Genomic DNA, 26,174 nt, shown 5'->3' with positions numbered 1-26,174 from the left:
TGTAACGGGGCGAACGAGACGTGAGACGTGCGGATCCATATGCAAGGCTTTATTTCCAAGACGTGGTCATATAACAGGCATGGGTCAAACAATGGCAAACAGGTACAACACAGGCAAGACAGAGTAATCCTAGGACAAGCGTGGGTCTTCGATAGGCGAACAGAATCCAGCGGGCTTGACAAAAGGGGTAATCCGTAATACACAGGCAAAGATCTTCACACAGGAAAACAGGCAAGGTAAGACTAGACTAAACTAAACTATGAACTAGATCGGGAACTGGCTCCGTAAAGTAGCTACCGCTAGAATAGCGATAAATGCTAAACAATACTCTGCGTTGAATGGTGGTGTGAGACTGATTTATGTAGTGTGTGATATTAGTAGCTTTCAGGTGAGCGTGTGATTGGTTGCAATCAGTGCAATTGATGATGGGAAATGTAGTCCAGGGTATAGTGTAAAAACAAAGTAGTTTTGCTTTCACAACGAAACACACAGCGCCTTCAAGACATGGCGGCAGCAACAATACTACAGCGAGAATAAAAGTTACGCCTTCTTTCTTTGTGTGAACATTTGGGCGGCGTTATGCAAAGCTTCCCACATCCTGAGGTAGACATATGGGGGCGTGTTAGAACGAGCTGTTTTAGGTAGGCATGGCTGACTCTTAACTTTTATAAAGAATATCTCTTTGGATTTGAGACTTTAGTCTTTGCAACTTTACAGATCTTCTTTATGCACCAAGAGCTTGCAACACTTCAAAGAGAAAGGAAAAATTGAAATCGCATCATATGACCCTTTAAGATAACAGCTATTGTTTCATTTCTAATGGTTATCGCAGCTAAAATATTGCTCTAGAAACACCCCACGTGTGGAAATTATGCAACTCCACTGTATGACCGACTGGCGCGGGCGCAACCAGGCACGTCCAGCCGTTTGGCATATACAGTAGTATAAGATTATACATATTAACTAGAGAGGCGGGGCCTGAAAGGGGGACCGGCGCTGACGAAACCCAGAAGGCGTGGCTTGCATTCTGGCGTTCCTGCCATTGAGAGGATTCAGTGTGTGCGGTGACTCGGGCGGAGTCGGCTTTACTGTCGGGAAACGAGCTCAATCATTAAGTTAAAGTATTTAAAAACGCCAATTTAAAGTGTTGTAATTTATCCTACTGCTGGATGTTACTTCCCCGAAAACGCGTCGTATAAGGTGTGTTTTATCGCGGTTGTGGTCGGGGAATTTGCTGGAGAGCTGCGTAAACTGGAGTTTACGGGAAGCGAAGGAGATTTTCTCGGCCCTGGCTTTCATGAACGGGCCGCTTACAACTTACTGAAGTTCGCAGATATACTTCAGTTTCTCTCTATTTTCACCATTCCCCGGTAAGTATGCATGTTTTATGAAATATATAAAATGCATTTAGGATTGGTATGTATTGTAATGTTGATATTAAGGGAGGTTTAGCGGGATCGCTTTCACTGTGTCGATTGTTCCAGTAACGTACAGCGTGTCCGGACTGCATTCTATTACAGGCTCTCTGCTTACTTTACATTGACACTGGAGATTTATTTTCTACCGCCACTGTGCGTCGTAATTGAAGTTGTACTCTTTCTAAGATTATTTTGCGCATAAGTTTATGTTTTGCTCTAATAATCATCTGTTAAATTATTTAAGGTTAACGTTAGCAAATGTGCTAAACCCGACCACGCAAGATTAATGTAAATCTATAAATAAAAGCGTCTTCGATTAACGGCGCATGTCATGAGATTACAGTCAGTTCGATTTGAATGCATCCACAGTGTGTGATTTGTAAATTGTTTGTGGTATTCGGTCTTAATAGTGCACTTTAACCACATTTAGTCTCGTTTTTATTCGTCAACGATATTGCATTATACATTTAATTATAGTCATCGTCACATGACCAGCATTTTCGTCTCGTCTCGTTTTCGTCACGTAATAAAGGTTCGTTGACGACGATATTTAGTCATAATTTTCGTTGACGAAAGCAACACTAATGCTTAGCTAAATTGTTTACGTTCTATTTTAATGTAGGGCCGATTAAGCGTAATCTGTTACATGAAACTCAATCCAGAGTTTTTGCTCGGTCAGTTTTGCGACTCTTTGGAGTTTCTTCTGCGCCATTTGTTCTTTTATTCGCACTTGTCCGCACAGTGTGTAATGTATCTACATTTGTGTGTTGTTTTATCCTCTTGACGCTTTCTCAGTCGGCTTGACAGTTTTTAGGCATATGGTGTTTACAATTTTTAAAGAAGTTTATTGTTTCATGACTGAGAAAGAAAAAGAGTCATGCCGTAAATCATTTTTATATGCTAAATAATATTACATTTTGCTAAAAAAAATTATAAAAACAACAAGCATTTACTCTAAAGCTGCAGCAAATGTATAGCCTATTGTTGTTTATACTATTAAGCTACTACAACAAATCAATAAACAGCTGCACACTTTTTAGTTTTTTTTTTTTGAGCACATAATGTGTAACAAGTAGATTTACAGTGTTTTTCCAATGGAAGTCGTGTCTGTGTGTAGTTGAAGTGCTTTTTGTATGGCGTGTGTAAAAGGGCTTCTCTTCTGTGTTGCAGGTTCCAGTTACTCTGTGAGATCCACAGGATAAGGCCTTACACAGATGGGAAGAGTGTGTATAAAGCACCTTGAAGGTGCACCCAATCATTGGACTATTAGTTTCACATAATCCACTCAGTCTTTTTGACTCTTGCCTCTCATCCAAATATTGGTTCAAATAACCTTTGTGAGCAATCATTGTCATTTTTGTGACACCATCAAAATGAGTGCAGAAGGATATCAGTACAGAGCACTGTATAACTATAAGAAAGAGAGGGAGGAGGATATTGACCTGCATGTAGGGGACATTCTTACAGTCAATAAAGGTGCGCTACTTTCAGTTGGTTACACTGAGGGGATGGAGGAGAGACCAGATGAAATCGGATGGCTGCCTGGCTTTAATGAAAGCACTCAGGAAAAGGGGGACTTTCCTGGTACGTACGTGGAGTTCATCGGCAAGAAAAAGATTTCACCACCAACTCCCAAACCAAGGCCCCCAAGGCCTCTACCGGTAGCCCCTGGGCCCGCAATGTCAGACTCGGACTCTGAGCAAAGTGAGTGAGCTATTTTTTTTTTTTTTCCATGAATGTTATTTTCAGCCTTTTTGCCACATTGAGGCATCAGGAAATTTTGCTAACTGGACTCAAACCTGCGTTGGCTGCCCAAGTACTGCAGCTTGGTGCACTATGATGCGAATAAGCCGGTGAATTCAAAATACTTATGTCTTAAACCCTCTACCTGTCTACCATTTAAAGCTGCTGTTTAGATAGTTGCTCACAGACGCTGTATATAGTTAACCTTTAGATTAATATTTGGTCACCAGAGTTGCTTGGTTTCGTTGGATCTCAGGGTGCATAATTTTAACGAGCGCTCTTTCCTCTTAACTAGATCCATTCATGCTGATGCCAAACCCACGTGCCTCTCTCAAAATACCCACTCGCCACTTATTCCATTTTCGTAACTAGTGACCAGATTTTACACCACCATTTCATCAAGAGATTGGATTTATAGCTGCAGCACACAAATGTCCCCTGAATATTTAAGGCTGTTTAAGGTTTTCACTGGGCTATGGTTCATAATTGCAAAAATGGCAGGAAGCCCAGATCTGGATGAAGGCCTGCACACAGTAGTTTGTAATTGTCTGGCGTGGCTGCATTTTTCACACAGCCGCAGTATGAGCATTTAGAGCCCCCTATGGCTCCTTTAACATATCACTCAAAACTCTCTTATTCTGTAGTTTTGGTCTGCGCTGTCTTTTGTGCCAGCTGTGACATTTCTTTTCAAGTGATGTGACCAGCAACTTCTAAAAAGGCTTGATCTGTATATTTATTGTACATGATACAATACAGATTCTAAGGGCACTTTCACGCATGAGCTTCTGGGGACGCAAATCCATTTGACGAGTTTCCATTTGATTCATTTGAGTTTGGTTTGTGTGGAAATGTTTGTCAACAGTCAGTATCTTTGCTCTTCTGTTTGGTGACGCTAATGGCACAGAAAGCAGTTAAGATTTAAACAAAGTGTATTAAATTGAACCCATACACAGCCAGTATTCTTATTACTTTTTTTTCCTTGGTTGTCGTGGTGACAGCTAAGTTAGCGATTGTGTTTTTCAGGTTATCAGGTTATGGAACATAGATCAGAGTCATTGCTGTTGAAAAGCAGTCAAACTTGTGTGCTACTTCCTTGTCATATGTGGTTTGATGCATAAAAACACGAGCACATACATCTTTGGCAAGAGCTATTTTTGTTTGATGTAACCCAACTAAATGCTTAAGCAGCATAACTGTGGCTAAAGTGACACTATGGTCTCTTTCTGTTCTGAATGACTAGTCCGATTAATGTCCATTTTAACGGAAGTGAGTGGAGTGGAGAATGGAGTTTTGCAGAATGTTAACCAGAAGCAGATCTGGATGATGGCCAGAACTCATGGCATTATTCTTCTCACACTCTTAACACAGAACTCAAACCCTGATCTTCCACACCACCACTAAAACCACATAAAATTCCAGCTCTCAAACCTAAGCACTTTTGACCTGGCAGTGATAATTCAAATGACTGAAATCTGAGGTTGATTTACACTGTATACGTTTAGGAAGATGATTTTAGTCTTGCTAGAAATTCTCTGAATGAAAATGTATGAATGCATATTAGTCATTTTAACTGAACTTAGGACTGGTGGTGGCGCTTTTTTGGTCAATCAGTGTTTCTGTAAAAAAAAATTGGGAAAACAAACAAAAATACTGATAAGATAATAATGATACGAATTCTACTATAGAATACAATTCTCTCTCTCTCTCTCTCTCTCTGCGTGTGTGTGAGACAAAGCGATGGCGAGTCGTGCAGCTTCACACTAGAGTTAACGTTACGTGCGCTGTGCATCCATTCAGATGAACTAAAAAACAGCACAGATCGCTTGACGGAGAGTGAAACTCTGAAGCGCTCAGTCAGTGTGTTCGGCGAGTGAAAATATATCTGTGCTAAACTTATACTTAGCCTCTAACTCACACACTGGCGAGTAAAATCTGAGAATTTATTAGCCATTGGCTAATATTAGATATCATTTAGTCGCCCAGAGTGAAGATTTAGTCGCATATGCGAGTGATTTACTCGCAATGTAGAGGGTTGCTTCTCATTGCCTCACTGTGTTTCAGATTTATTAGCCGCCACTGAATGGTCTTCCAGATTTTTCTCGTTCTATCTCCTCCCTAGCTCTCTTATTTCTCCATCTTCCTCTTTGAATTTTTGAACTATTCTGGGGTCGGATCTGACAGCGGAGATTAAGGGGGAGTGTTGAGCTTTGGGCCTCTAGCATTCTCTCGCTTTCTCTCTCTCTCTCTCTCTCTCTCTCTCTCTCTCAGGGGCTCGCTTCAGAGAACAGCAGATGTGGAATTCCAGTCCGCTCTGGCTCCCAGGGTTTTTTTTAATATTTTTTTTTAACACTAACATGCTCCTTTCTGTGGGCCTCTGGAGTGAGAGGATCCGTATGTGCCCTGCCCAGCTATTTGTTTTTATTTCTTGTTTTATTTGTTAAGTTAAGCCATTCTTGCTAAATAACTCAGTTTTTCCTTCACTTGGGTTCCAATTTGGATGTTAAATTTTTCTGTGCGTGACTCCAAACAGGGAATGAGAGCTTTTATGGCTTTGACTTCTTCTGTGCTTAGAATTCTTCTTTAGATAGTAGCTGGTATACATACAGTATGTACTTTCCAGCATACTTGGTTCCCACAAAATCAAAATTGACTATTTTTATTTGTAATATTGCAGTGTTTATTATAAATCATTCATCCATACACATCATTTGAAAAAAAAAAATAATAATAACCTAAGTAAAACTAAAAAAGTAACTTGCCCTCCCTCTTGCAACGACATCTCTTCTCTGATAATGTGTGGTGCGAAGGTGGGACAACTTATCATTCACAGGAGATCACAGCAGTAGCAGACAGCAACAGTCAAACGATCCAATCAATTCCCGAAGGATCAAGGACCGCCCTACATTGTTTTTTTTTGTTTTTTTTCTCATTCAAGAATCCGTTTCACTAAGGTATACCTCACAATAGGGAAGATGATTACAATGTCTGTTTCATGTTGACTTATATAGCGGTAGAATGTTTTTTTTTTTTTCCCCAATGACCAACATATTATTTAATAATAAATATGAAAAAATGACTAAATAAATTTAAGCTACACTGGTCACAACAGTGGACTAGTCATCCAAAAACTGATTTGTGCTAATATTTTTATTTTACCTTTGATATTTTTAATAGTGCTGTGCTTAAAGCTGTTAGGTGGGTAATTTTTTTTTTTATGTCCCGTCACAAGCGTTGTGTTTAAGACTCATCATGTAAAAAATAATAAATTAAAGGTCCATCTGCTTGATATTTTTGAATGTAACTTCTTGTGTTATGTAAAAAATGTTTTAGTAATAAAACATTCAGTAAGGCCAGTTCCAGTATTCTGCAGTTCAGGATTCTCTGTTTCCTCTGCTAATTAAAGTAGATGTGATCAAACTTTGTGCACGGTTGGACCAAAACTTGTTACTGGTTAGTACATATAAGTCCATGCAAGGCCCGCATTTCTGTGCTTCATGAGATATGGCAGTCTTTTAGCGTGCGATTTTGCGAAAGTGATGCAGTCTGTGTGTTCAGTTTTGAGATGCTGTCTTATATACAGATCTATTGTGGTTGTTGTGTTGGTTTATTTGAAAAATGCAGGACATCACAAATGATTTAACTATTAAAAACAAAACAAACAAAAAACTTTCAGAGAGTATGTGAGAGCTGTTGCAGTTAACTGAAAGTGAGAGCTGGTTGGGGGAAGGCATTGCTGGTGTTTGAGATAATGTGCTTCTCTCCTTTACGGGGGCCTCTTCAGTGCTCGATTGAACATCTGCTGAATGGTGCAGCACTTTGAGGGAGAATTGTTGCTGGGTTTTATAAAGAATGTGCACTTCCCCTAACCAAGCGGTAAACCAATAAAAATGGCAAGGTACCCAAAAAAAAAATATATAAAATGTATATTGTAATATAGCCTAGTTGATTTATATAATTTTAATTTAATACATTTATTTTTGTTTAATAATGTATTTGTTTAGATACTATTATGTATCTTTTTAGGTATCTTGAAGTATCACGATAGATTAGGGCTGGACAATAATTCAATATCAATATGTATCGCGATATAATTTTTTTCAATAACGGTGATATGATTTTTAAACACATTTCCGATATTTCGATATACATTACCAGTTTCCCATACATTGATTTATTTGTGCCGTTTGACTTAGTTGAATAAACATGAGCACTGCACGTTTCAAAATCAAATTGTGAATTTTATTAACATTAAATCGTCCTCCTCCCATTTTCACTTCAAAATTATGGGGAAGCTGTGCCTCCCCTGCCTCCCCCGACGAGCTGCCACTGTTCAAAAGTATAAAGTGATAATGTATAAAAAAAATAAAAATACAAATTTAAACAACAGTGTTTCCCACAGACTTACACTCTATGTGTGGCGGCACTTTCCCCGGGGGAAATATATATGTTTATAATGTAGGGCTGCACAATTAATCGAATTTCTAATCGCGATTACAATTACGGTTGCCACTGTTACATAATCGTTCAATGCAGCAATTAATCGTTCAAAGTCCACTTATGTTATTCTGCGTGCTTAAGATTCTTTTTTTTCTTTCTACATGTTATCTTAAGGGTTTTTCCATTGTTTTAATTTGAGTCTTAGTATAACATTATAATACCATGCATATTTTTACCTTTTTATTTAAAGAAGAAACCAATCCCATGTATAGTTGACATTTGAGACTTGATACTATAGAAAAGCAATAAAGTTTTTCCGTTAGTGTTTTCAGCTTGTTTATTTTCATATAAAAAATATGGCATGCAGTTGCTTCAAACAAAGGTGTAAACATCATTCAATCGTAATTAATAATCGCAATTACAATTTCAAAGGAATAATCGACAATTATAATGTTTGTCATAATCGTGCAGCCCTAATATAATGTAAATATAAAATAGCAGACGGGCTTATTGAAAGTGCAAATTCTTTCTCTGCCAGCAGGAGGCGCTTTTGGAGCGGCAGAAATAGCGGTTTCCCCGGTAACTGCTGTAATCAAAACAGCGCTGCGCTCACAAACGCTAATTTAATCAGGCATTATAGGAAAGATTAAATTAAAATGACATCAAAACTTTTCTGAAGACAATCGGTTCCCTTCAAAAAAAGATGCATTTATATAAAAACACCCATGCCGTGTTTTGAATTTGAAACGTGCAGTGCTCATGTTTATTCAATGAAGTCAAAGCTGTTTGGAAAATCTCTTTGTGGCAGTCAGTGTTGATATTGTGGCGGGCCGCCACAAATAAATCAATGTATGGGAAACCCTGAACAAATTAAAATTTTATCTTCTAAAGTGACCAACTTTGTCTAGAATGCTACACAGGACATTTTCTCAAACAAATTTGTGAGGTGCATCCTGCTATCTCTTCAGGTTTCTTTCCCTGCTAAAGACGTTGTTCCTATGCAGGGTAATGTTACTCATTAGATCATGGTGGTTGTAACCGGGGCAGGACTGGTTTGTGGCCGTGGGTGTAATTGTGCACGTTCTTGTGGCTTTGCTTGAACAGTTTGTGCCCGGTCGCCACATTTAGCATCATGACGAATCAGTACAATCATCTCGTAAGTGCTGGTGCAGTAGGCTGCGGAAAAGTGCTCTAGCAAAAAGAAAACTTGTGCTGATCCAGTTGACCGCGTTTGCCAGGATATGGAATGACCATTACACATCCACTATGTTTTAAAGCAAGAAAAACTCTTTGTGGCTCTTTCTAAAGTTCTGCGTTGCATAACAGTCACAAGAGATCATATCTGTCGAAGCCTCTGGGTCAAAAGTGTATTAAAATTGTATAATGTTACCAGCGGTTTATCGTTGGTGTTAGTTATGTGAGGAGACATGGAAGTGTTTGTATGCAATACAAACTAAACATCAGTGGCGGGAGAGAGCACAGCACATGTAGAGCCTTTTTCCAAGCCCATGTAGTAGAGCTGAAATCCAAATTCAAGTTCATTTTAGTAATTCAATTCCTTTGGATGGATTGTTTAAAAGTGGAAGATTTTCCTTACAGGTTTTTAGCGGGAAGTTAATGTAAAATGCCCTTTGTTTCAGCAAAATCAAGGGTACAATTTACATGTTTAAGGAATTTTTTTTTTCTTATGTCTTGTCTTAGGTCACCAGTTAATTGCGATTTGTTTCGAAGATTTAATTTTATTTATTTATTTTGGCTTTAACTGCAATTATTATAATTCTGACATATTACAACCATATATTTACTCATAAGCAAAGTTCTCCCTTACAGAACGGTGATATAAGCTTTGCGAACTGATTGGTCATGAATGGCTTTAAAACATGTTTATAAAAAACGGATTTGTTTATGAATTGGACATCACAACATTTTACTGAACTGTTCCAAATTATACAATATTATTATGTAGTATAAGGTCTGACCTTAAATGTGTAGTTGATTTTCATTATTCCCAGCAGATCTGCAGCAGGAGTGTTGACTGATATAATCTTGATTTGCCATCAGTGAATGGGCACTGAACAGCCAAACCCTGCATGCAAGCTAAACCATAAACACTGAACTCATTAAAAGAAATAAAAGGATTTTCACTCCAGGGGTTTGAGATTGTTACAAGCTCTTAAAGCAACAGGACAAAACAAAGAACCTATCTTCATGTGAGATCACAATGAATTTGTGCTGTTTTCAGGGAATGAAGATTGAAAACAGAAATAGCCCATCTGTGTCACAGCATTATTTTTCTGCATAACCCTGAATTAGTAGCCTCAGATATATCTTGTGTGCTGTGATCGTTTGATGTGTGAGGTCAGGCATTTTCACACACGGCCCCTCTGCTTTTACATTGAGCGTTCATCACTGTAATATCACACATTGCTATTACAGTAGATGTTTCAAAACATCAGCACAAGTGCCTTTTTGTCTCAAGTTTTTCTGTTGAGAAGTGGGTTGTTTGAAAACTTCTTTCTTCTGATGATTTGAGCTGTTATACTCTTAACCAATAGGCCAACTCAAAACTCAACAACAACACAAAATTTTCCTCATTGATATAATTGTAATAAAATTCACCTATTTTGGTAGCTTATTTCTTTCATTGCGTGTTACTGTTACTGAAGATTTAATGAATAAAATTGATGACTTAACAATGTTTTACTGGAGATATTAAATGGGGGAGGGTGGGGCACGCCAAAAGGATAAATTTTAAAGAATAATCAAAGAGTTATTTCCAAAAAAAAAAAAAAAACACATTGAAGGACCATTTTTACATACGCAGCACAAATATTCACTGTAACCAGAGCAGCTGATGACTCTAATGGAAACACTGCTTTCTGCTACACCTTGATGACTAATAGCAGTTAAATTGGTTCCTCGAAAGCAGGTTTAGGCACTTAAATGTTCTTTATTGATCCCTGGAGGAAATGTGCTATTCATTTAGTTTTTTCTAGGATGACATTTAGAAGAACTAGTCAGTAATGGAAATGCTAGATAAACGAGTAGACCCCTAAAATTAGCTGCTGAGGAAACTGTCTTTAGCACCATGTGCACTTTCTTTGTTCCACAAAATCCAGGCAGCTGCTTTTCCCTATTTAACCTGGGGTCCCTTTCCTTGCATCCCATGGCATAGAAACAACAGGACCGCCACACATTCAGACACTACGCATGTTCAGTCTTGCACACGGACTCCCTTTTCCAAAAGTTGCTATGGCAACCAGAATCTGCAGCCCTCCTGATTGGCTTTCTGAATCTGAGCTGGGCTACTTTCTCTGTTTCTTTTGTTTTTTTTATTTGCTTGCAGAGAACTAGAGGCATTTTAAGCTGTTTTTCACGCACCACTGTTGCTAATGTTTACCCTTTACCTGTAAAGTCTTACAGCACTTGCATGTCGTGAATGCATCTTAAATTGTTTCCATTTCCCGGTTGATTGCGTGATCTCAACTGCACAGCTTGGATAAATTAAGCCTAGTAGTTGGAAACAGAAGGTGATCTTTCTAGAGCATTGTTCACAGGAACATGCACTCGCTAAGTTCCCAATTTTGCTACTCACAGTGGGTTGATGAGCTTGGCGTGAGTATAATATTGCGTGAGTTCACGGCACAGTGCATCCACTCTTGCTGGACTGACTAGTTCTTAGTGTCCCTTGCTTATACTTTGCATGTAACACGTCACACAGCTCGTTACAGAGAGTGGGCAGACTTAAACTTTTCAACGAATAATAATAGCCAAAAAATCCCATTGAATTACACTGAAGAACACACCCAGGCTGAAACTTTAGGATGGGCTCTTTTGACCTGTGAGCAACCAACTGCTGCGATGCGTTTTGCGTGGTCAAAACCTAAGAACTAAAGTCCAGTTCCTCTTTAGATACACAAAGACCTTGGAGAAGGTCTCTCAGGGACATAGTGGAACCTTGAACCAAAACATTTGGACTATTCCACTATCATCAATCCTGAACGTCATTCTATCTAGCCGCGTAAAAGGCCAGTGCTATCAGGTCACCCCAAGTTACGAGGAAGCAACTCAATCCCCCCCTACCCTCACGCGTCTCCATGGAAATGCCCATCCAACACATGTAAATAAACACAAGACTCTTGGAATATACAGTTCTACTGTGAAATGGGGTGTATGTTATGACACTTATTTATTTTATTTATGTTGTGATTCCAGACCACTATAGTGTTACTCACTGAGCCAGTCTCAATCTCATGACAGCATAGTGACTTAGCTATTTCACCAAACATATGTGGGAAATGTAGGGATGTCTGTTAAATTCAAAGACCATATTTGTCAACTTTGACCAGAACATTTTGAGCTAAGATAAAATTAGCCCTAGAGCTTTGAATCTGGATTCTAAGAAGCAGTGGGCTGGATAAGGTGTCTGTCTGGGCACAAGGTTACCAAAGTGACACTGTGCTCCAAATTTCTATATGAGGAATCTGTCGTTCACTCTCCCTGCCTCGAGTTCAGCAGTTCTCAGAAAATTAATAACTCTCATTATGCTCGATGTTGCATTGCCAGTAATGGACCCCAGACGGCTGTTGTCTTGTGGGGTGTGATATGAGCACTACAACTTTCGTTGCTTATCTCCCAGGCTAGCAAAAAAAAAAAAAAAAAGTCCCAGAGCCTTGAGACTAAACAAGACTATTATTTCTAATGGCTTAAACCCCCGTTTCCTCATGTGTGGTTGTTTTTTTCCCATTTTTGAGCCACTCCTTCTAAGAAACTCTGCAAACTGTAAAGATACTCTTGATACCTCTATAAAAAGACTCACTAAAAGGAATCCATTCATGATCTGCTGTGTTTGGATCTGCGGCCTCGGATGCTGCTAACAGTCAAGTCTTTTAGAAATCCAAGCTTTTTAAAATGCTGTGCAGCGAATCCAAATAAAGCTCAAGCCAGTCCCACAGCCCTTTCATGCCTGTACCTCAGTAACCCTCCACCCTTCACCAGCAGCTGCGTATTGCAGTCTGTTTGCTTTAGCCTTCTTGTCCACCTTCACTGCACACTTAAACATATCCTACAGGTCCGCACCAGCCCTGAACCCCCGCGCCGGCCACACTTAGATGTGCCGTCCAAATGTGCTTCTTACTGCACCACATAAATACATGAAGACGATTATTGATCTAAGCGCACAGTGACTGTGGGGTGGGTCATGGTGTAAAGTTCTTGTTTTCCTTGGAGGCTTTGAAATTATGGCGTTTGGTGCTTAATGAAAAGCTAGTAGTTGTTCAAAGGTACCTGGTGGCTTTTTGATGTGAGCGTTCAACTTTCTCTCCTCTAGGCTCGAGCACTCTGTTAGACCTGACGGAGCAGTTCACTCCTCCAGAGGTAGCTCCGCCTGTGCTGCTCAAGCTCCTTGAGGCCATCGAGAGCAAAGGTGAATAGAAGCCATCATACATATTTCTTTGTCGTGTGTATGCCATAATTATTGCATTTTCTACATGTTAACTCGCATATAAAAACTCTACAGGTCTAGACAACCCTACGCTCTACAGAAACTTCACTGCTGGTGGAGGGCTGGATGTCAGACAATGCTTTGATAGTGGTGAGTGACACATTCTATTAGCTGTTGTTACTGTCAGCTGTTGTAAACTGGTGCGATGTGACAAATGCTTTACAGTCCATGCTGAGCGCAAAACTGCAGCAAAATCACAGCCTTTAACCGGCACAGCTTGATATTACTATTGCTTCTTTTTCAAAAACTGCAATCTGAAGTAATACAATTGACAGCTCATCTCGCACAATTTGTGCTACAGACATGTTGGCTCCTTAAGAAGAGGTGTTCTGTCAGTTGTATTAGCAGTCAGATTTACAATTTTCACCAGCAAATGATAAAACGCGGTAAAATTCCATTGGTTTACACTGAAGGGGCTCTGAACCTCTCTGGAGACCAGATTGTCACTTAAGCCGCTTTTCCATCGAGATTACCTGGAACAATTTGTCCCAGGAACTTTTTTTTCCCCCAGAACTGTTGCTGTCTGCGTTTTCAACGCGGTCTAAAGTACCGTGACGAATAGGCAAATAGTCTTGTGACGTAGGTCTGCTCGCGTTTCTCAATACAAAGTACGCAAATTTCGGACTTGCATCCTCGGTAGTTCGGACTTTGCGAGTTCGACTCGGGAGTGTGAACTCCCGCATTTGGGCGGTGTTATGCAAATCTTCCCACATAGTGTGGTAGATATGTGGGGGCGTGTTCGAACGAGCCGTTTTAGGTAGGTGTGGTTAACTCTTAACTTTTATAAAGAATATCTCTTTGGATTTGAGACTTTAGTCTTTACAACTTTACAGATCTTCTTTATGCACCAAGAGCTTGTAACACTCCAAAGAGAAAGGAAAAAATGAAATCGCATCATATGACCCCTTTAACATATTAATAGATTAATAGATTAATTGAATAAAGACCAAAGATTACCTGTTAGATTTACCCAAAACTATTTATATTTTATGTTTAACCACTAAAGAGACATCAGAGCCAGCGGCAAATGTCAGAAGCACTAGCCGAGTCGAGACTGCTCTCATCGGGAAACATGAGCACTGAGCGTCCGCTGATCGTCTCCGAAATCGGCGAAACACATTTTTAAATAAGCGCTGTCTTTAGAAATAAACCGCAGATTTGAGTTTTAAACAACTACATTCTCGCCTGAAATACTTTTAAAACTACATTTCATGACACAATAACAGTAATATTTTGAAAATTATCCGAATAAATGGCGGTTGAAATCACAATGCTGCGTGAACTCAACCAATCAGCATGTTTAGCACCCAAGTCCCGCCCCCGAAAGTTCCGGACCTTTGAAAAAGTACTACCTCGCGAGCAGGGACTTTCTGAGGGGCAATTTTTTACCCGGAACTTTATTTAGATCCTGGTTCCTGCGGTGGAAACACACCGAGTACCAGCCCAAAGTCCCTAGTTCCTGGGTAAAGTTCCTGTGGTGGATACGGGGCTTTAGTCTTGGCAATGGATTTTGACCCAGGACGCCCTAGCAACCACGTACTGTAGCAGCTTCTAACAGCTACTCAGAATCCTTTTAGAAACCACATTTCAACATCCTGGCAACCACCCAGAACAAGCTAGAATTGTTGCACTGGGCACCACTCATACTTTCAGCATACTACAAATAGAAATAGAAATGTCTTGTCGGTTATCGTAGCTAAAGCTGGTTAAGACAAAAATCAATCGATCAAAAAGATTTATTGCTCGTCTCTTTGTGCCGGTGCTAGCTTCATTCCTTCCTGGCTCACTGATGTCTGTGTTCTTTAAATCAGACCCTGCCTCGGTGGATCTTGATCAGATGGACCTTCAGATGTTGTGTGATGGTCTGAGGAGGTATCTTCAAGATCTACCTCAGCCTGTCATTCCCTCTGTGGTCTACAGTGAGATGATACGCATCGCTCAAGGTGGGTTTCCATAGGATTACTGCATATCAGCATTAGATCAACAGCCCTACAACTCTGAGGATTTTTATGATGTAATAATAATCCATATTAATACAGCCATGTGAATCATTGGATTTACAGTGGGATGAGTTGCCAATTCTCAGCTTGCCCCTAAAGTAATATTTAAACTGCCATGAAATGCTGTGGCTTAAGTCATTTTTAAACTGGTTCATTTCAATGTATTAGTTATGTAAGTACAGCTCTTATGTTACAGGATCGGTTTTTGGTAACACAGAAATCACCAAAAAATATCACAGTAACAATAGCTTAAAGTTTACTTCTTTAGCTCAAATCAGGCTAAAATATTTATATTTTAAAGGATTTTAATCAGGCTTGTCCTGCTAATGCACAATTTAGAATAAGGGCTTTCAGTTATTTCAGTTGAAATGTATAGGACTTCGTTTCAGCTGTCATGTTCAGAGTTATATCTCCTGATAATTTTTCATGAGTGATCTGGTTCATTATATGTCCAATCTCTGATGTGACACAGAACTCCTGTGGTCCTTCAAATTAAACTTAAAGGCCTTAAAACCAAAGGATACATGGAATAATCAGACCATTTTTGTTGATCTCATTTCATTATTAGAGCCACAGGGTGGTGCTATTGTTCTGATGTGTGTTAGCCAGATGGTGAGCCTCCTACAATGGTAATAAAGTAACACAAGGAGTCCTCATAAAAGAAGAAAGTTTTGCAGAGTCCCATGAAATTCTAAAAGCAGAAGTGCAGACTCCTCTAACAAGATCGTGTGGTTGTATCATCACAGCGCATGCTTTTATGAGTACATGTTCCAACACTTATCTGATTCTGTGTCTACAAACCCCAGCCGATTCTCCAGCAAAAAGTATTCCAGGTGTTGTATTGGTGGTTGGCTTAAGGGTGTTAACTTTATCTGCCCTCGCTGTGTGACTGAACGTTCTGTCCTTGTGCTGAACAAACTGTAGCCGGTGTAAACTAGCATGTATCCAGTTTTAGAGAGAACCATTTTTATTTTTTTTCGCTTTGCAGTACTCTTTTGGGTAGTGTACAGTCACGTGGCTGGAAACAGGATATCTGTGGTTAATAGACCTAAAGCAAACCTGAAACTTATCTGCGACATCAGCACTGTCAACCAATCACCTCTCAGTGTACATTACTCACTCTGTCATTGTCTCACTTACGATCTTGTGTGGTTAGTTGCATGCTGAGCGCAATTTTCCACACGACTGCATGTTCACTTTTTTTTTTTTTTTTTGCATATGTCCTCGCTGATTATTAGTATGTTTAGCTCACTATAAAGTGTATGAATGTAATGTGGGTGTGAGAAAAGCCTTTTTTCAAACGCTCTTCTATCTCTGTCTCTTCAGAAGTGCAGGGTACAGACGAATGTGCACATCACCTGCGGCTGGTGGCCAGCTCCTCTGCACTTCCTCCGCAGTACTGGCTAACCCTGCAGAGCTTGCTGTGCCACTTCTCCCGTGTATGCCAGGCCTCAGCGGCCAACCTGCTTAGTGCTCGTGCCCTCGCTGAGATCTTCAGCCCGACACTCTTCAGACAACAGCCCACCAGGTACATCCTCACACATATGCTAATGAATCACATTGTTGTCAGCTAGCTTGTTAGCAAAAAAACCTGATGTTTCATTTCCCTTCCCAGCTGTGAGCCCAGCCCAGAGGCACACATTAGGATAATTGAAGTCCTGGTGACCAGCGAATGGAGTGACATTCAGGCGGCTCCAGGTAAATGTACTATTATGTTGATTACAAACCACTCTAAGGCAATGGTTCTCAACCAATAAGTTATTTAGCTAAATTAACAATCCTAATTAAAATGGTAAAAAAAAAAAAATATGTAAAACTTTAAACTTGGCGTCATATTTAAATAAAGGCAGCCTTGAGTTTGAGAAACACTGCTCTAAGGGTTTGCATACAGTGTATACATGCTACTTTTATTCTTTTAGTCAGGACAAAAGACAATGGTGGGGGAAAAGGATAGTGATAGCAAGCTGGATTCAAACCAATGTTGTCCAAACATTGAGCCAAGTACTGAGTACATTGGCTCAATGTCTCACACATGCACCTTTATATAATGTATCCGAGTAGATGGAGGGGTGGCAACATTGGGAAGAAGATTGGGCAGGTAACTGAGAAATTGCATGTAATGGACCGGCACCTGGGTTTGCTGCATGAGCCACCTTGACTTTATAGTGAGTGCTAGTCCACCGATCAGACTGATGTACACTTGTGCATCAGATCAAAAAGCAAGCACTGGTATACAGAAAAGAGATATTAAAAAGGGATATGTCCAGTCCAATGTGTTTTTATGCAGCAAAAGGAAGACAGCATTGATGTTCTTTATTCTTATAATAAGTAGCTGTGCCCTTTGTGTGTAGTCTTGGCTGCAGTATAGCACTTTGATATGAATGTTTAATGTCTGGGAGTGCTGTGTCAAAAAAATCTGCATTCCACTCCCTTGCTTTTGTAGGTCAGGTTCATTTAGAGATGGGACAGACCACAGAGATGCTTCTGCTGTGTGTATGCTGCCCTGAACACAGACCAGTTGTCTAGTTGGGCTTTTATAGCACTAGTAAAGTCTCTCTCCCGGTCTTTATCCGTCTATCTCTCTTCAGGATGCCAGGGGCCCCAAGTTGGAGCTGTGTGACTGTTTAAATGTTTTATTACCTGTTAGGGCCTATTTATACCTTGCCCTGGCATGGAGCGAGCTCAGCTGTCAGTAATTTGCACCTGCAGGAGGCTGGGTTGGGCGAGCCCAGACTCAAAAGCACACTTGCCTCCTTGCAGCTCAATTTCTTCCTGTACCTCCTTTACAAGCTTTTACACAAACACGAATCACACAAGTGCCACCTTTAACTAGAACTTGTTGCCTTACCGACCTGCCCATACACGATTCCTGCGCATGTGGTGGTGGGTAGCTGTGGATGTGTGTTTTAATTTGAGTGCAAGTGTGCGTGTGTGCGCATGTTCCTAGTTACTGGGTGGCTATTTTAAGCTTGTGGCAAAAGGCCCACTTGGATTGGGTTGGATTGAAGTGCGGTCTGCTCCACAGAGCTCTCTTGTTCGCTTGCAACGGCGGCTGTCCTGTCTTGCGTGCATTCTCACACACTTGCAAATGTTCACTTCCGAGGACTTTACTCCACCCCCCGGCCCCCTCCTGCCTGTGCCTCAGTCCCCTCCCAAAACATAAGGGTGCACAGCTCAGCAAATATTCGAACCTGAGCAAGTTAATCATGAGACTGAACCCTTGGAGCCAGACAGAGTGAATGAGCCGAGAGAGAGAGTTGGTTAGCAGCAGTGCGACCCCAGCAATCATTAACCCAGCCGTCCTGGAGCGGGCGTCATTCTCCACCCCTCTCAGATCTGCTTTAGTTCTTCGGGCTCTACGGTTTCAATCTGTCGCACTCAGCTTCTCTTTATCAACTTGGATTTTGCTGGATTTCTTCAGACTGCCACGGTGACTTCTAGACTCCTGCACCTGTCAAGTGGGAATATTTTTCAAAAGGACTGTCTCTTGGATTTACCAAGAACATGATAAAAAGAACACAGGAAATGCTTACCGGACAGACTTGCTGAACAAAAAGCTGCTTGACTTCTGCTGAACATGCACAACTTGCAATGTAAGTGTGTGGTTTTAGTGTCTCAGGAAGTTTGGTGTAATGACTGGTTACTTTTGTCAAAATCAGTTAGGCAAACAAAAATGCAAAAAGTAAAGAAGCATGTCATTGCTTTGGGGAGTTAACCGGTTTTTCAGAGGGCATGATACTGCCTCTTCTCAGATGTCCTATTTTGTGTCCTTTTCTGGCTCTTTCACTAAAGCTCTGACTTGTATGTCCTTGCTTCTCCACTGTGCGATTGGCTATTGCCTGTGTGTATCGAGACTAGCACAAGTGCAACCTGCTACGAAAAGTGGGTTAACCTGTTTGACTGACACTGGCATGTCTGAACAAGCGAGGTGAATGTGTTGTATTATTCATCGGCTTCAAAAAACTTAGGGTATTGAATATCTTTAAAACGCAAGAAGTCAACTTAAATTGAAAACAAAGTTTCTTTTATTTATATATATATATATATATATATATATATGCTGCTTTATCGGTTGATGTGCCTTGAAGCGTTCTGTTACACTTGTCCACCTGCGGGACTGTTAAGCACACCAGCTAAAGGGCCTTTCTGACCAAATTTTTTTTTATTTATATATATATATATATATATATATATATGCTGCTTTATCGGTTGATGTGCCTTGAAGCGTTCTGTTACACTTGTCCACCTGCGGGACTGTTAAGCACACCAGCTAAAGGGCCTTTCTGACCTGTCCTTAGAGTGCTGAGCATGACAATAGTCCACGTTCCTGGGGCCATTTTTAACCCTACTTAGAACTGCAGCTATTTCAGGTACCCTCTCAAGCTCAAATAGCTGATCTCTCCCCTCCTACAGTCCTCCGTGAGTCGCATTTGGGGATTATAAGAAGTATTTGCAAGCCGTGCCTGCCTCCTGACCCGGCCTTTTCTTTGACGTAGGGACTGCCTACGTGCCGCTGCAGCAACGATCAGTGCTCTGCCTACCAGCAGAGGGGCCATACTGATCACTTCTGCTCAGAGGCGGGGCTTTGCAAAGCTGCATCACAGATACAGGAAGGGAGAGGGTGACAGAGAAAGACAGTGAGGCTTCAGTTCCTTTCCTCATTCGAAAGATGCTGCGCTGCAGTGCACCTTGTCTGTGATTTACCTCCCTGCGTTTGACAGCATTGAAACCGCTTAGACAACGCGTTTGTTCCACACGGATAAAAGACCGGATCACATACTTCGGAGCAGATACATTTTACTTTTGATACATTTTGCATTGTCGACTTTTGAATGGACAAAGCGCTGTTGCAATGACATCACTGCACTCAGCACTTGGAAGAAATAGAGGCAGGTGATGAGGCAGGAGTGGCCAGCAACAGTCCTGCTGCACCATTGGCTGGGGTAAGTGATGTAATGGCTTTCACTGACCCTACTCTCCAAGGCTTTTCGAAAATTGATCTCAATTTTGCGATGAGCAAGAAGAGCCTGGATTTATTATATCCATTCGGAGGAGGTTTGCCAAGTAAACTGTATGCGAGTCCTTCCGGATATGCAACGCACCATTAAGCATGGCAGATTTAGAGAGCCTGAGACTTGACACTGGATCAGGAGCTGGATCAGACCTGCTGTTTTACATAGAAATAGACGCACCAGGTAACTGTTGAAGTTGGTGCATTTCAAACGTGTCATTTTTAAGGCTTAATTTGATGGGTGAGTGGTCTGTCCGTGGTATTGGATGCAAGCGTTTGTTTCAAAACAGGTTTAACATTTGCTATTGACTTGTTCTTATGGTGACAGATACATTTATCTTGCGTAGATTATTGTGAGTGTCTCTCCATAGAGGATGCATCTGCTTTAGGTATCACAGAGCATTGGATGATTTGTTGGTTAGATTCTTGTAGGTTTATCTGGTTTAATATCTTTGTGTGCATGTTTCATACTTTGATTGCACTAGGCAGAAAATGCTTAGTGACGATAGTGACTGAAGCGAACAAAGGAGAGACAGTGAGTGTGCATGAGGGGGGGGTTGGAAGATAAAAATAGCCCACCGCTTCAGCTCTGCCTCATGCTCCACGGAGACTGCACTGCCCCCGCTGCTTCTCGTCACTCGGCCCAGCAGCCAATCAGATGCAACCTCTGCCTCTATCCAGCAAAGCAACATGTTCTCAATGGTTAGGGATTCTGGCATTAATCTGCATATTGCAATGCTTTGAAAAGCCCATCAGCGGGTCTCTGCACACTGTCAGATGTCATTGCTTCTAGATACAGTGCTAATTCTGTTCTGAAGCACTTGTTGTCAAGCGATGCTTCAAATAACTGATATCATCAAATCCAAATTAAAGCTCCTTGACTTTCTCCATAACTTAAATGTGTGATTGTGCATCTCAGGAACAACTTATGTGGTATAATGCTGGCCAGATCAGGAAATGGTGAGGAATTGATGAGGGTTTTTTGGAAGGGTCAATGAATTGCGTTCTCACTGAGTAAAGAATCCGACTCCCCACTGAGTGCTCGAGAGGCATGTGCTCAGCTGCATTTAATGAAATGGAAAACGCTGGAAGGGGAGGAGGCAAGAATTCTAGAAAACTGCAGTAACCATTGCATGCTTTGAAAACAGAACTGTCACAGTTGGAAGGAAACATACATCGCTAACTTGACAGGAAATCACCAAAGGATGTTTTAGGGGTTTTAATTTCTCCTCATCAGATTAAAGCATCCTTTAGTTATACTGTTGTTTCATATCGACAAATAGGTTTGAGCATGCATGTGTAAATGACCTTGAGTGCTGGTTCATCAGCAGTTCTGGTCTCAACCAGTTTCTCTCTTTCTCTTTACAGCACTACCTCCCAAGCCACCCAAACCAACGTCTGTCACTAACAACGGTATGAACAACAACATGGTTCTGCAAGATGCTGAATGGTACTGGGGGGATATCTCCAGGCAAGTACTCATCAAACCTAATGTTTGTTCAGATAAGCGTGCATTTAAAAAAAAAAAATTCTTATTAATGTTGCTTCGTGTAAAAGTTTGACTCCCTTTCTGTTGCAGGGAGGAGGTCAACGAAAAGCTTAGGGACACTGCAGATGGTACATTTTTGGTCCGAGATGCCTCCACTAAAATGCATGGGGATTACACACTGACACTGAGGTACGTTCTCCTTTGTAAAACCCATATGTGTCTGCATTTCCTTTTATTTAGGGTGCTTGCCTTGACTCTGGATTGATCCAAAGGATTGGTCTAAATACTACTTTTCTTTGGCCATATAGGAAAGGAGGTAACAACAAGCTGATCAAAATCTTCCATCGTGATGGAAAATACGGCTTTTCCGACCCCCTGACCTTCGACTCTGTGGTTGAGTTGATCGACCACTATCGGCACGAGTCTCTCGCCCAGTACAACCCCAAACTAGATGTGAAACTACTGTATCCTGTGTCCAAGCACCAACAGGTAATCATCCTCTAATTTCACTGGAATATAGAGTGTCCTGAAGAACTTCACTCTGGATCATCACGTTTCAGTCGGAAACATTTGATTGGATATATGTTTTTTATGCGTTTACAGGATCAGGTGGTAAAGGAGGACAACGTTGAAGCTGTTGGGAAGAAGTTGCACGAATACCACCAGCAGTACCAAGAAAAGAACCGAGAGTACGACCGACTCTATGAGGAATACACTAGAACATCACAGGTATGCTCTTAAATGCATTTATAGTAGATGATAGTCTATATGTATTTCAGTGAAGCAATCACACAGAGCTCGAGAAAAGCTCTTCCGGGGAAAGCTCACGTTCTGACATGCTTTTGTCTGCTCACTAGGAAATACAAATGAAAAGGACTGCCATTGAAGCTTTTAATGAGACCATAAAGATCTTTGAAGAGCAGTGCCAGACGCAAGAACGGTACAGCAAAGAATATATTGAGAAGTTTAGGAGAGAAGGCAATGAGAAGGAAATCCAAAGGTGAGTCTTGAAGCTGAGAACATCCAAAGTAGTCGTTTGGGGAACATTTCAGAAGTGTAATGCAATGTTTCAACACAGGATTATGGTCAACTATGAGAAGTTAAAATCCCGCATCAGTGAAATTGTGGACAGCAAACGGCGTCTCGAAGAAGATCTGAAGAAGCAGGCGGCAGACTACAGAGAGATTGACAAGCGGATGAACAGCATTAAGCCTGACCTCATCCAGCTCAGAAAGACCAGGGATCAGTACCTCATGTAAGTAGCTCATACTCCATAGGTTCTGCACTCCAAATTCTTGCATTCGGAAATGGAGCACAGTGTAATGTAACAAATGATTCATTTTTTGTTGCTGCGCAGGTGGTTGACACAGAAAGGGGTCCGTCAGAAGAAACTCAACGAATGGTTGGGAATCAAAAACGACAACCAGGACGAGTGAGTATTCTGCTTATCACATTACAGCCACTTGATATTTAAAAGTTGTACTGGTTACTAAATCAAACTCTCCACTTCTGTGCTAGTCAATACTCAATGGTGGATGACGATGAGGATTTGCCACACCATGACGAACGTTCCTGGAAGCTCGGTAACATTAACCGCAACCAGGCAGAGGCCCTTCTGCGGGGCAAGAGAGATGGAACATTCCTGGTCAGGGACAGCAGCAAAGCTGGATGTTATGCGTGTAGTGTTGTGTACGTATCACTTTTTTCGTGCTTTTAGGCCATCGTTAACTTTTGGAGAGTTGTTAGTTGTCCTTACCGACATCTCTGTGCAACTCATTGACTACTAGACCAGACTTTGAGGGTGCATGTTGAAATAGGAAATTGCAAAAGGCACTGATGACTAAAACCATCTCTTTGTCTTCTTGCAGTCTGGATGGTGAGGTCAAGCACTGCGTCATCAACAAGACACCCACAGGATATGGCTTCGCTGAGCCCTACAACCTTTACAGCTCTCTGAAAGAACTGGTCTTGCACTACCAGCATACGTCCCTGGTTCAGCACAATGACTCTTTGAATGTCACGTTAGCATACCCAGTCTACGCACACCAGAGGCGGTGAGGACTCGTGAACACACCCTTGGGACTCGTTACAAACACGGGAGTTGAGAAAGGGCCTCCCCTCGAATGGAGACGCCTCCAGTTAGGCTGCTACCGAGGGCTGCTTTTTGCCTTGAAACGACCATGTCGGAAAGACAAGAAAGCAAAACCCAACACGAACATTTCAGCCACTGAGACGTTTGCCAGTCTGAATGTAGTTTTCTTTATTGGGTGGAAACTGCACTCTCCCAAAATGGAGGAATTCGGGGGCCTTTTCCAAATGGTGCTTGTTCATTTCAAAGCTTTACCCGCTGCTGGAATGTGGAACATTGATTAGACCTCTAGAGTGCATCTTTTTTTACCTCTTCTAACCCATGACCTGCTCAGTTCAGGTCCCCACTTGGGTGTATGTGTGTGTGTGTGTGTGTGTACGAGAGAATGTAATGTGACCAAAACTCAGTATCTGAAAGCTATCGGGATGTTCAACATGATGTGTTAAACTTTCACGAACAGACCATGGAGTCAGTTGATCAAATGTAGCAAGATGGCACTTTCAAAACAGTATCTATTCGTTTTCCTGTAAGAGACTCCTACACGAACGTTGAAATGACATGTCTCGCCTGAAAGGAGCAGCGCAACGAGAAACGAGCGAGATGCTTGGCATTTCTTTTGTGAGCATTATAGTGACAGACTCTAAATACATTTCTGCTTTATGGACTGGCAAGAAAGGAACTGAAACGGACTTCACGCTGTACATACAGAAAGCTATGTGACAAAACCATATTGTACCAAAAAACGCAGTTCCTTCTCAGTTTTATTCTAATATGCTATGCAAATTCTGTATTTTCCATCTTCTCTGCAAAGTTGTGAGTTCTATTTTACATGTTGCTACCCATAATAGAAACTTGTTTTTATTGCTTAAAAGTCTTTTTTTATGTATCTAAGAGGATATTTTAAGTGTCAAAACGCCAAGAATGGTGGCTTCAGTTTTACAGAAGAAGTGAGGAAAAAGTACTTTTATTACATATTTCTTTATCAGCCGCTGGTCAAATTAAAGAGAGAGTATTTTATTAGTCTTTTTCACTTGGAGCTGATTTTCTCTTGGGCAGAGCCTGGAGGACATTAGTGCTGCTTCTGTCTACAGTAATGGTGATATATATCTGAATATTTTCACTAGAGCAAACATTAACGGAAAAAAAAACATGACGTTTGAAATAACTGCAATTGAATTATTTAATGTCATTAAGACAATACTGCAGGTTCCCAACCCAATATAGAGGTTTATTTTATGATATCTGTCCCATAATCAAGAGTGTATTGATTTGATCCTCTGGAATGATGGAAAAAAGCATTTCTTTCGGTGACTTAACTCCATCTCGTTCCTTGTCGACATAGTATTTTTTCTGCATCAGAAAATCCTTAATAGCGTTTACGTAGATGGATCAACTCAGTTTGACTAGTACCCAATGTTCTAGTTTGCGCCACATTATCTAAAACAAAATTGTATTACTTGATTTCAACAAAGTTAGGGGAACCTACCCGCTTGACATTCACAGCTAGCTACAGTATTTGCGATTTTATCATCAGTAAATCAGTATTGCTTTTGTTTTCCCCTCTCGTCTACATTGCAGTTACACTTGGCAAATGCATTTGATGTTTTGCATAAATAAACATCAATATGACACCAGTAATAATGTAATTTTTCATGTCAGTTTTGCTGGTCAACTTTTTTGTTCCTATATCTTGAATTTGTTTGACTCCTTGTTTTAACTAGGCCTGATTGCCTTAAAATAAGTCAGGTGTTTTGTTTTTAATGCAGACAGTACTGTTGAATTTCACCATTTTGAGTTTCTTGAATATTTGAACGTCTTTAATGTAAGCTTGTCGAGAGGAATGGCAATTCTTGCGTTTTTCTGCCATGTCTATACGCACAGTTGTCCTACACTATTGTGATTTGCCCAATGAGTTCGCATATAGTTCTCAAATGATAAGAAGGGCTCTGTCTGAGTCCCCTTTTTGCTGAGTAAACTAGAATGTGGTTATAAATATTTGAACTTCACAGGCCAATTATTTTTGAAATTTTACTGCTTGTGATTTTGAAAGTCTGAGAATCAGGAATCTAAGTTCACACAATGTAATTCGTTGTTGTTGTTGTTTTATTGTACATCTGCAAATGTCACTCTAAACCTACACACTCAATGAAGAAAACTTTCATGGTAACTTATCTGGGGCTTTTTTTTTTCTTTTTGTCTCCCTTTCTTCTTTGTTGTACTCTTCTTTTCACCTCTCGCTGAAAGGCCACAGACTTCCGTGTTTCAGACCTCTTTCTGCAGCCCCTGTTCTCAGAATTTCTTGCATTTTGTGAATCCATTTTTTTTCTTTTTGAAATTGTATAGCATTGGTTTACACACATTGTTACCAGAATGCTGAAATTGAGATTAACCAGTGTGTTCCAGTTCTAAAAAATGCTTCAGATCTGTATTGGCCTTTTCTTTTTTTTTATAAAGATAAATAAAATGATGTTTTAGAGACTAAAA

General features: G+C 40.7%; 1 protein-coding gene across 1 annotated transcript; it reads left to right on the top strand.

The window, feature by feature from the left end:
* The first annotated feature begins 1,047 nt into the window (after window positions 1–1,047).
* LOC107730332 (phosphatidylinositol 3-kinase regulatory subunit alpha-like) lies at window positions 1,048–26,174 on the top strand. The gene is made up of 16 exons (XM_016541140.1): window positions 1,048–1,370; window positions 2,589–3,122; window positions 12,928–13,023; window positions 13,117–13,191; window positions 14,913–15,044; window positions 16,428–16,629; window positions 16,717–16,799; window positions 21,481–21,583; window positions 21,692–21,790; window positions 21,910–22,090; window positions 22,205–22,330; window positions 22,459–22,601; window positions 22,680–22,856; window positions 22,959–23,033; window positions 23,120–23,290; window positions 23,470–26,174. The coding sequence occupies exons 2-16, from the start codon at window positions 2,792–2,794 to the stop codon at window positions 23,657–23,659; spliced, it is 2,184 nt and encodes a 727-aa protein (XP_016396626.1). The 5' UTR covers window positions 1,048–1,370; window positions 2,589–2,791; the 3' UTR covers window positions 23,660–26,174.

The sequence above is a fragment of the Sinocyclocheilus rhinocerous genome, unplaced genomic scaffold, assembly GCF_001515625.1.
Source record: "Sinocyclocheilus rhinocerous isolate Xijiao unplaced genomic scaffold, SAMN03320098_v1.1 scaffold127, whole genome shotgun sequence".
NCBI lineage: Eukaryota > Metazoa > Chordata > Actinopteri > Cypriniformes > Cyprinidae > Sinocyclocheilus > Sinocyclocheilus rhinocerous.
Note: the sequence above shows the minus strand (reverse complement) of the source record. Positions and strands in the feature narration are given on the sequence as shown.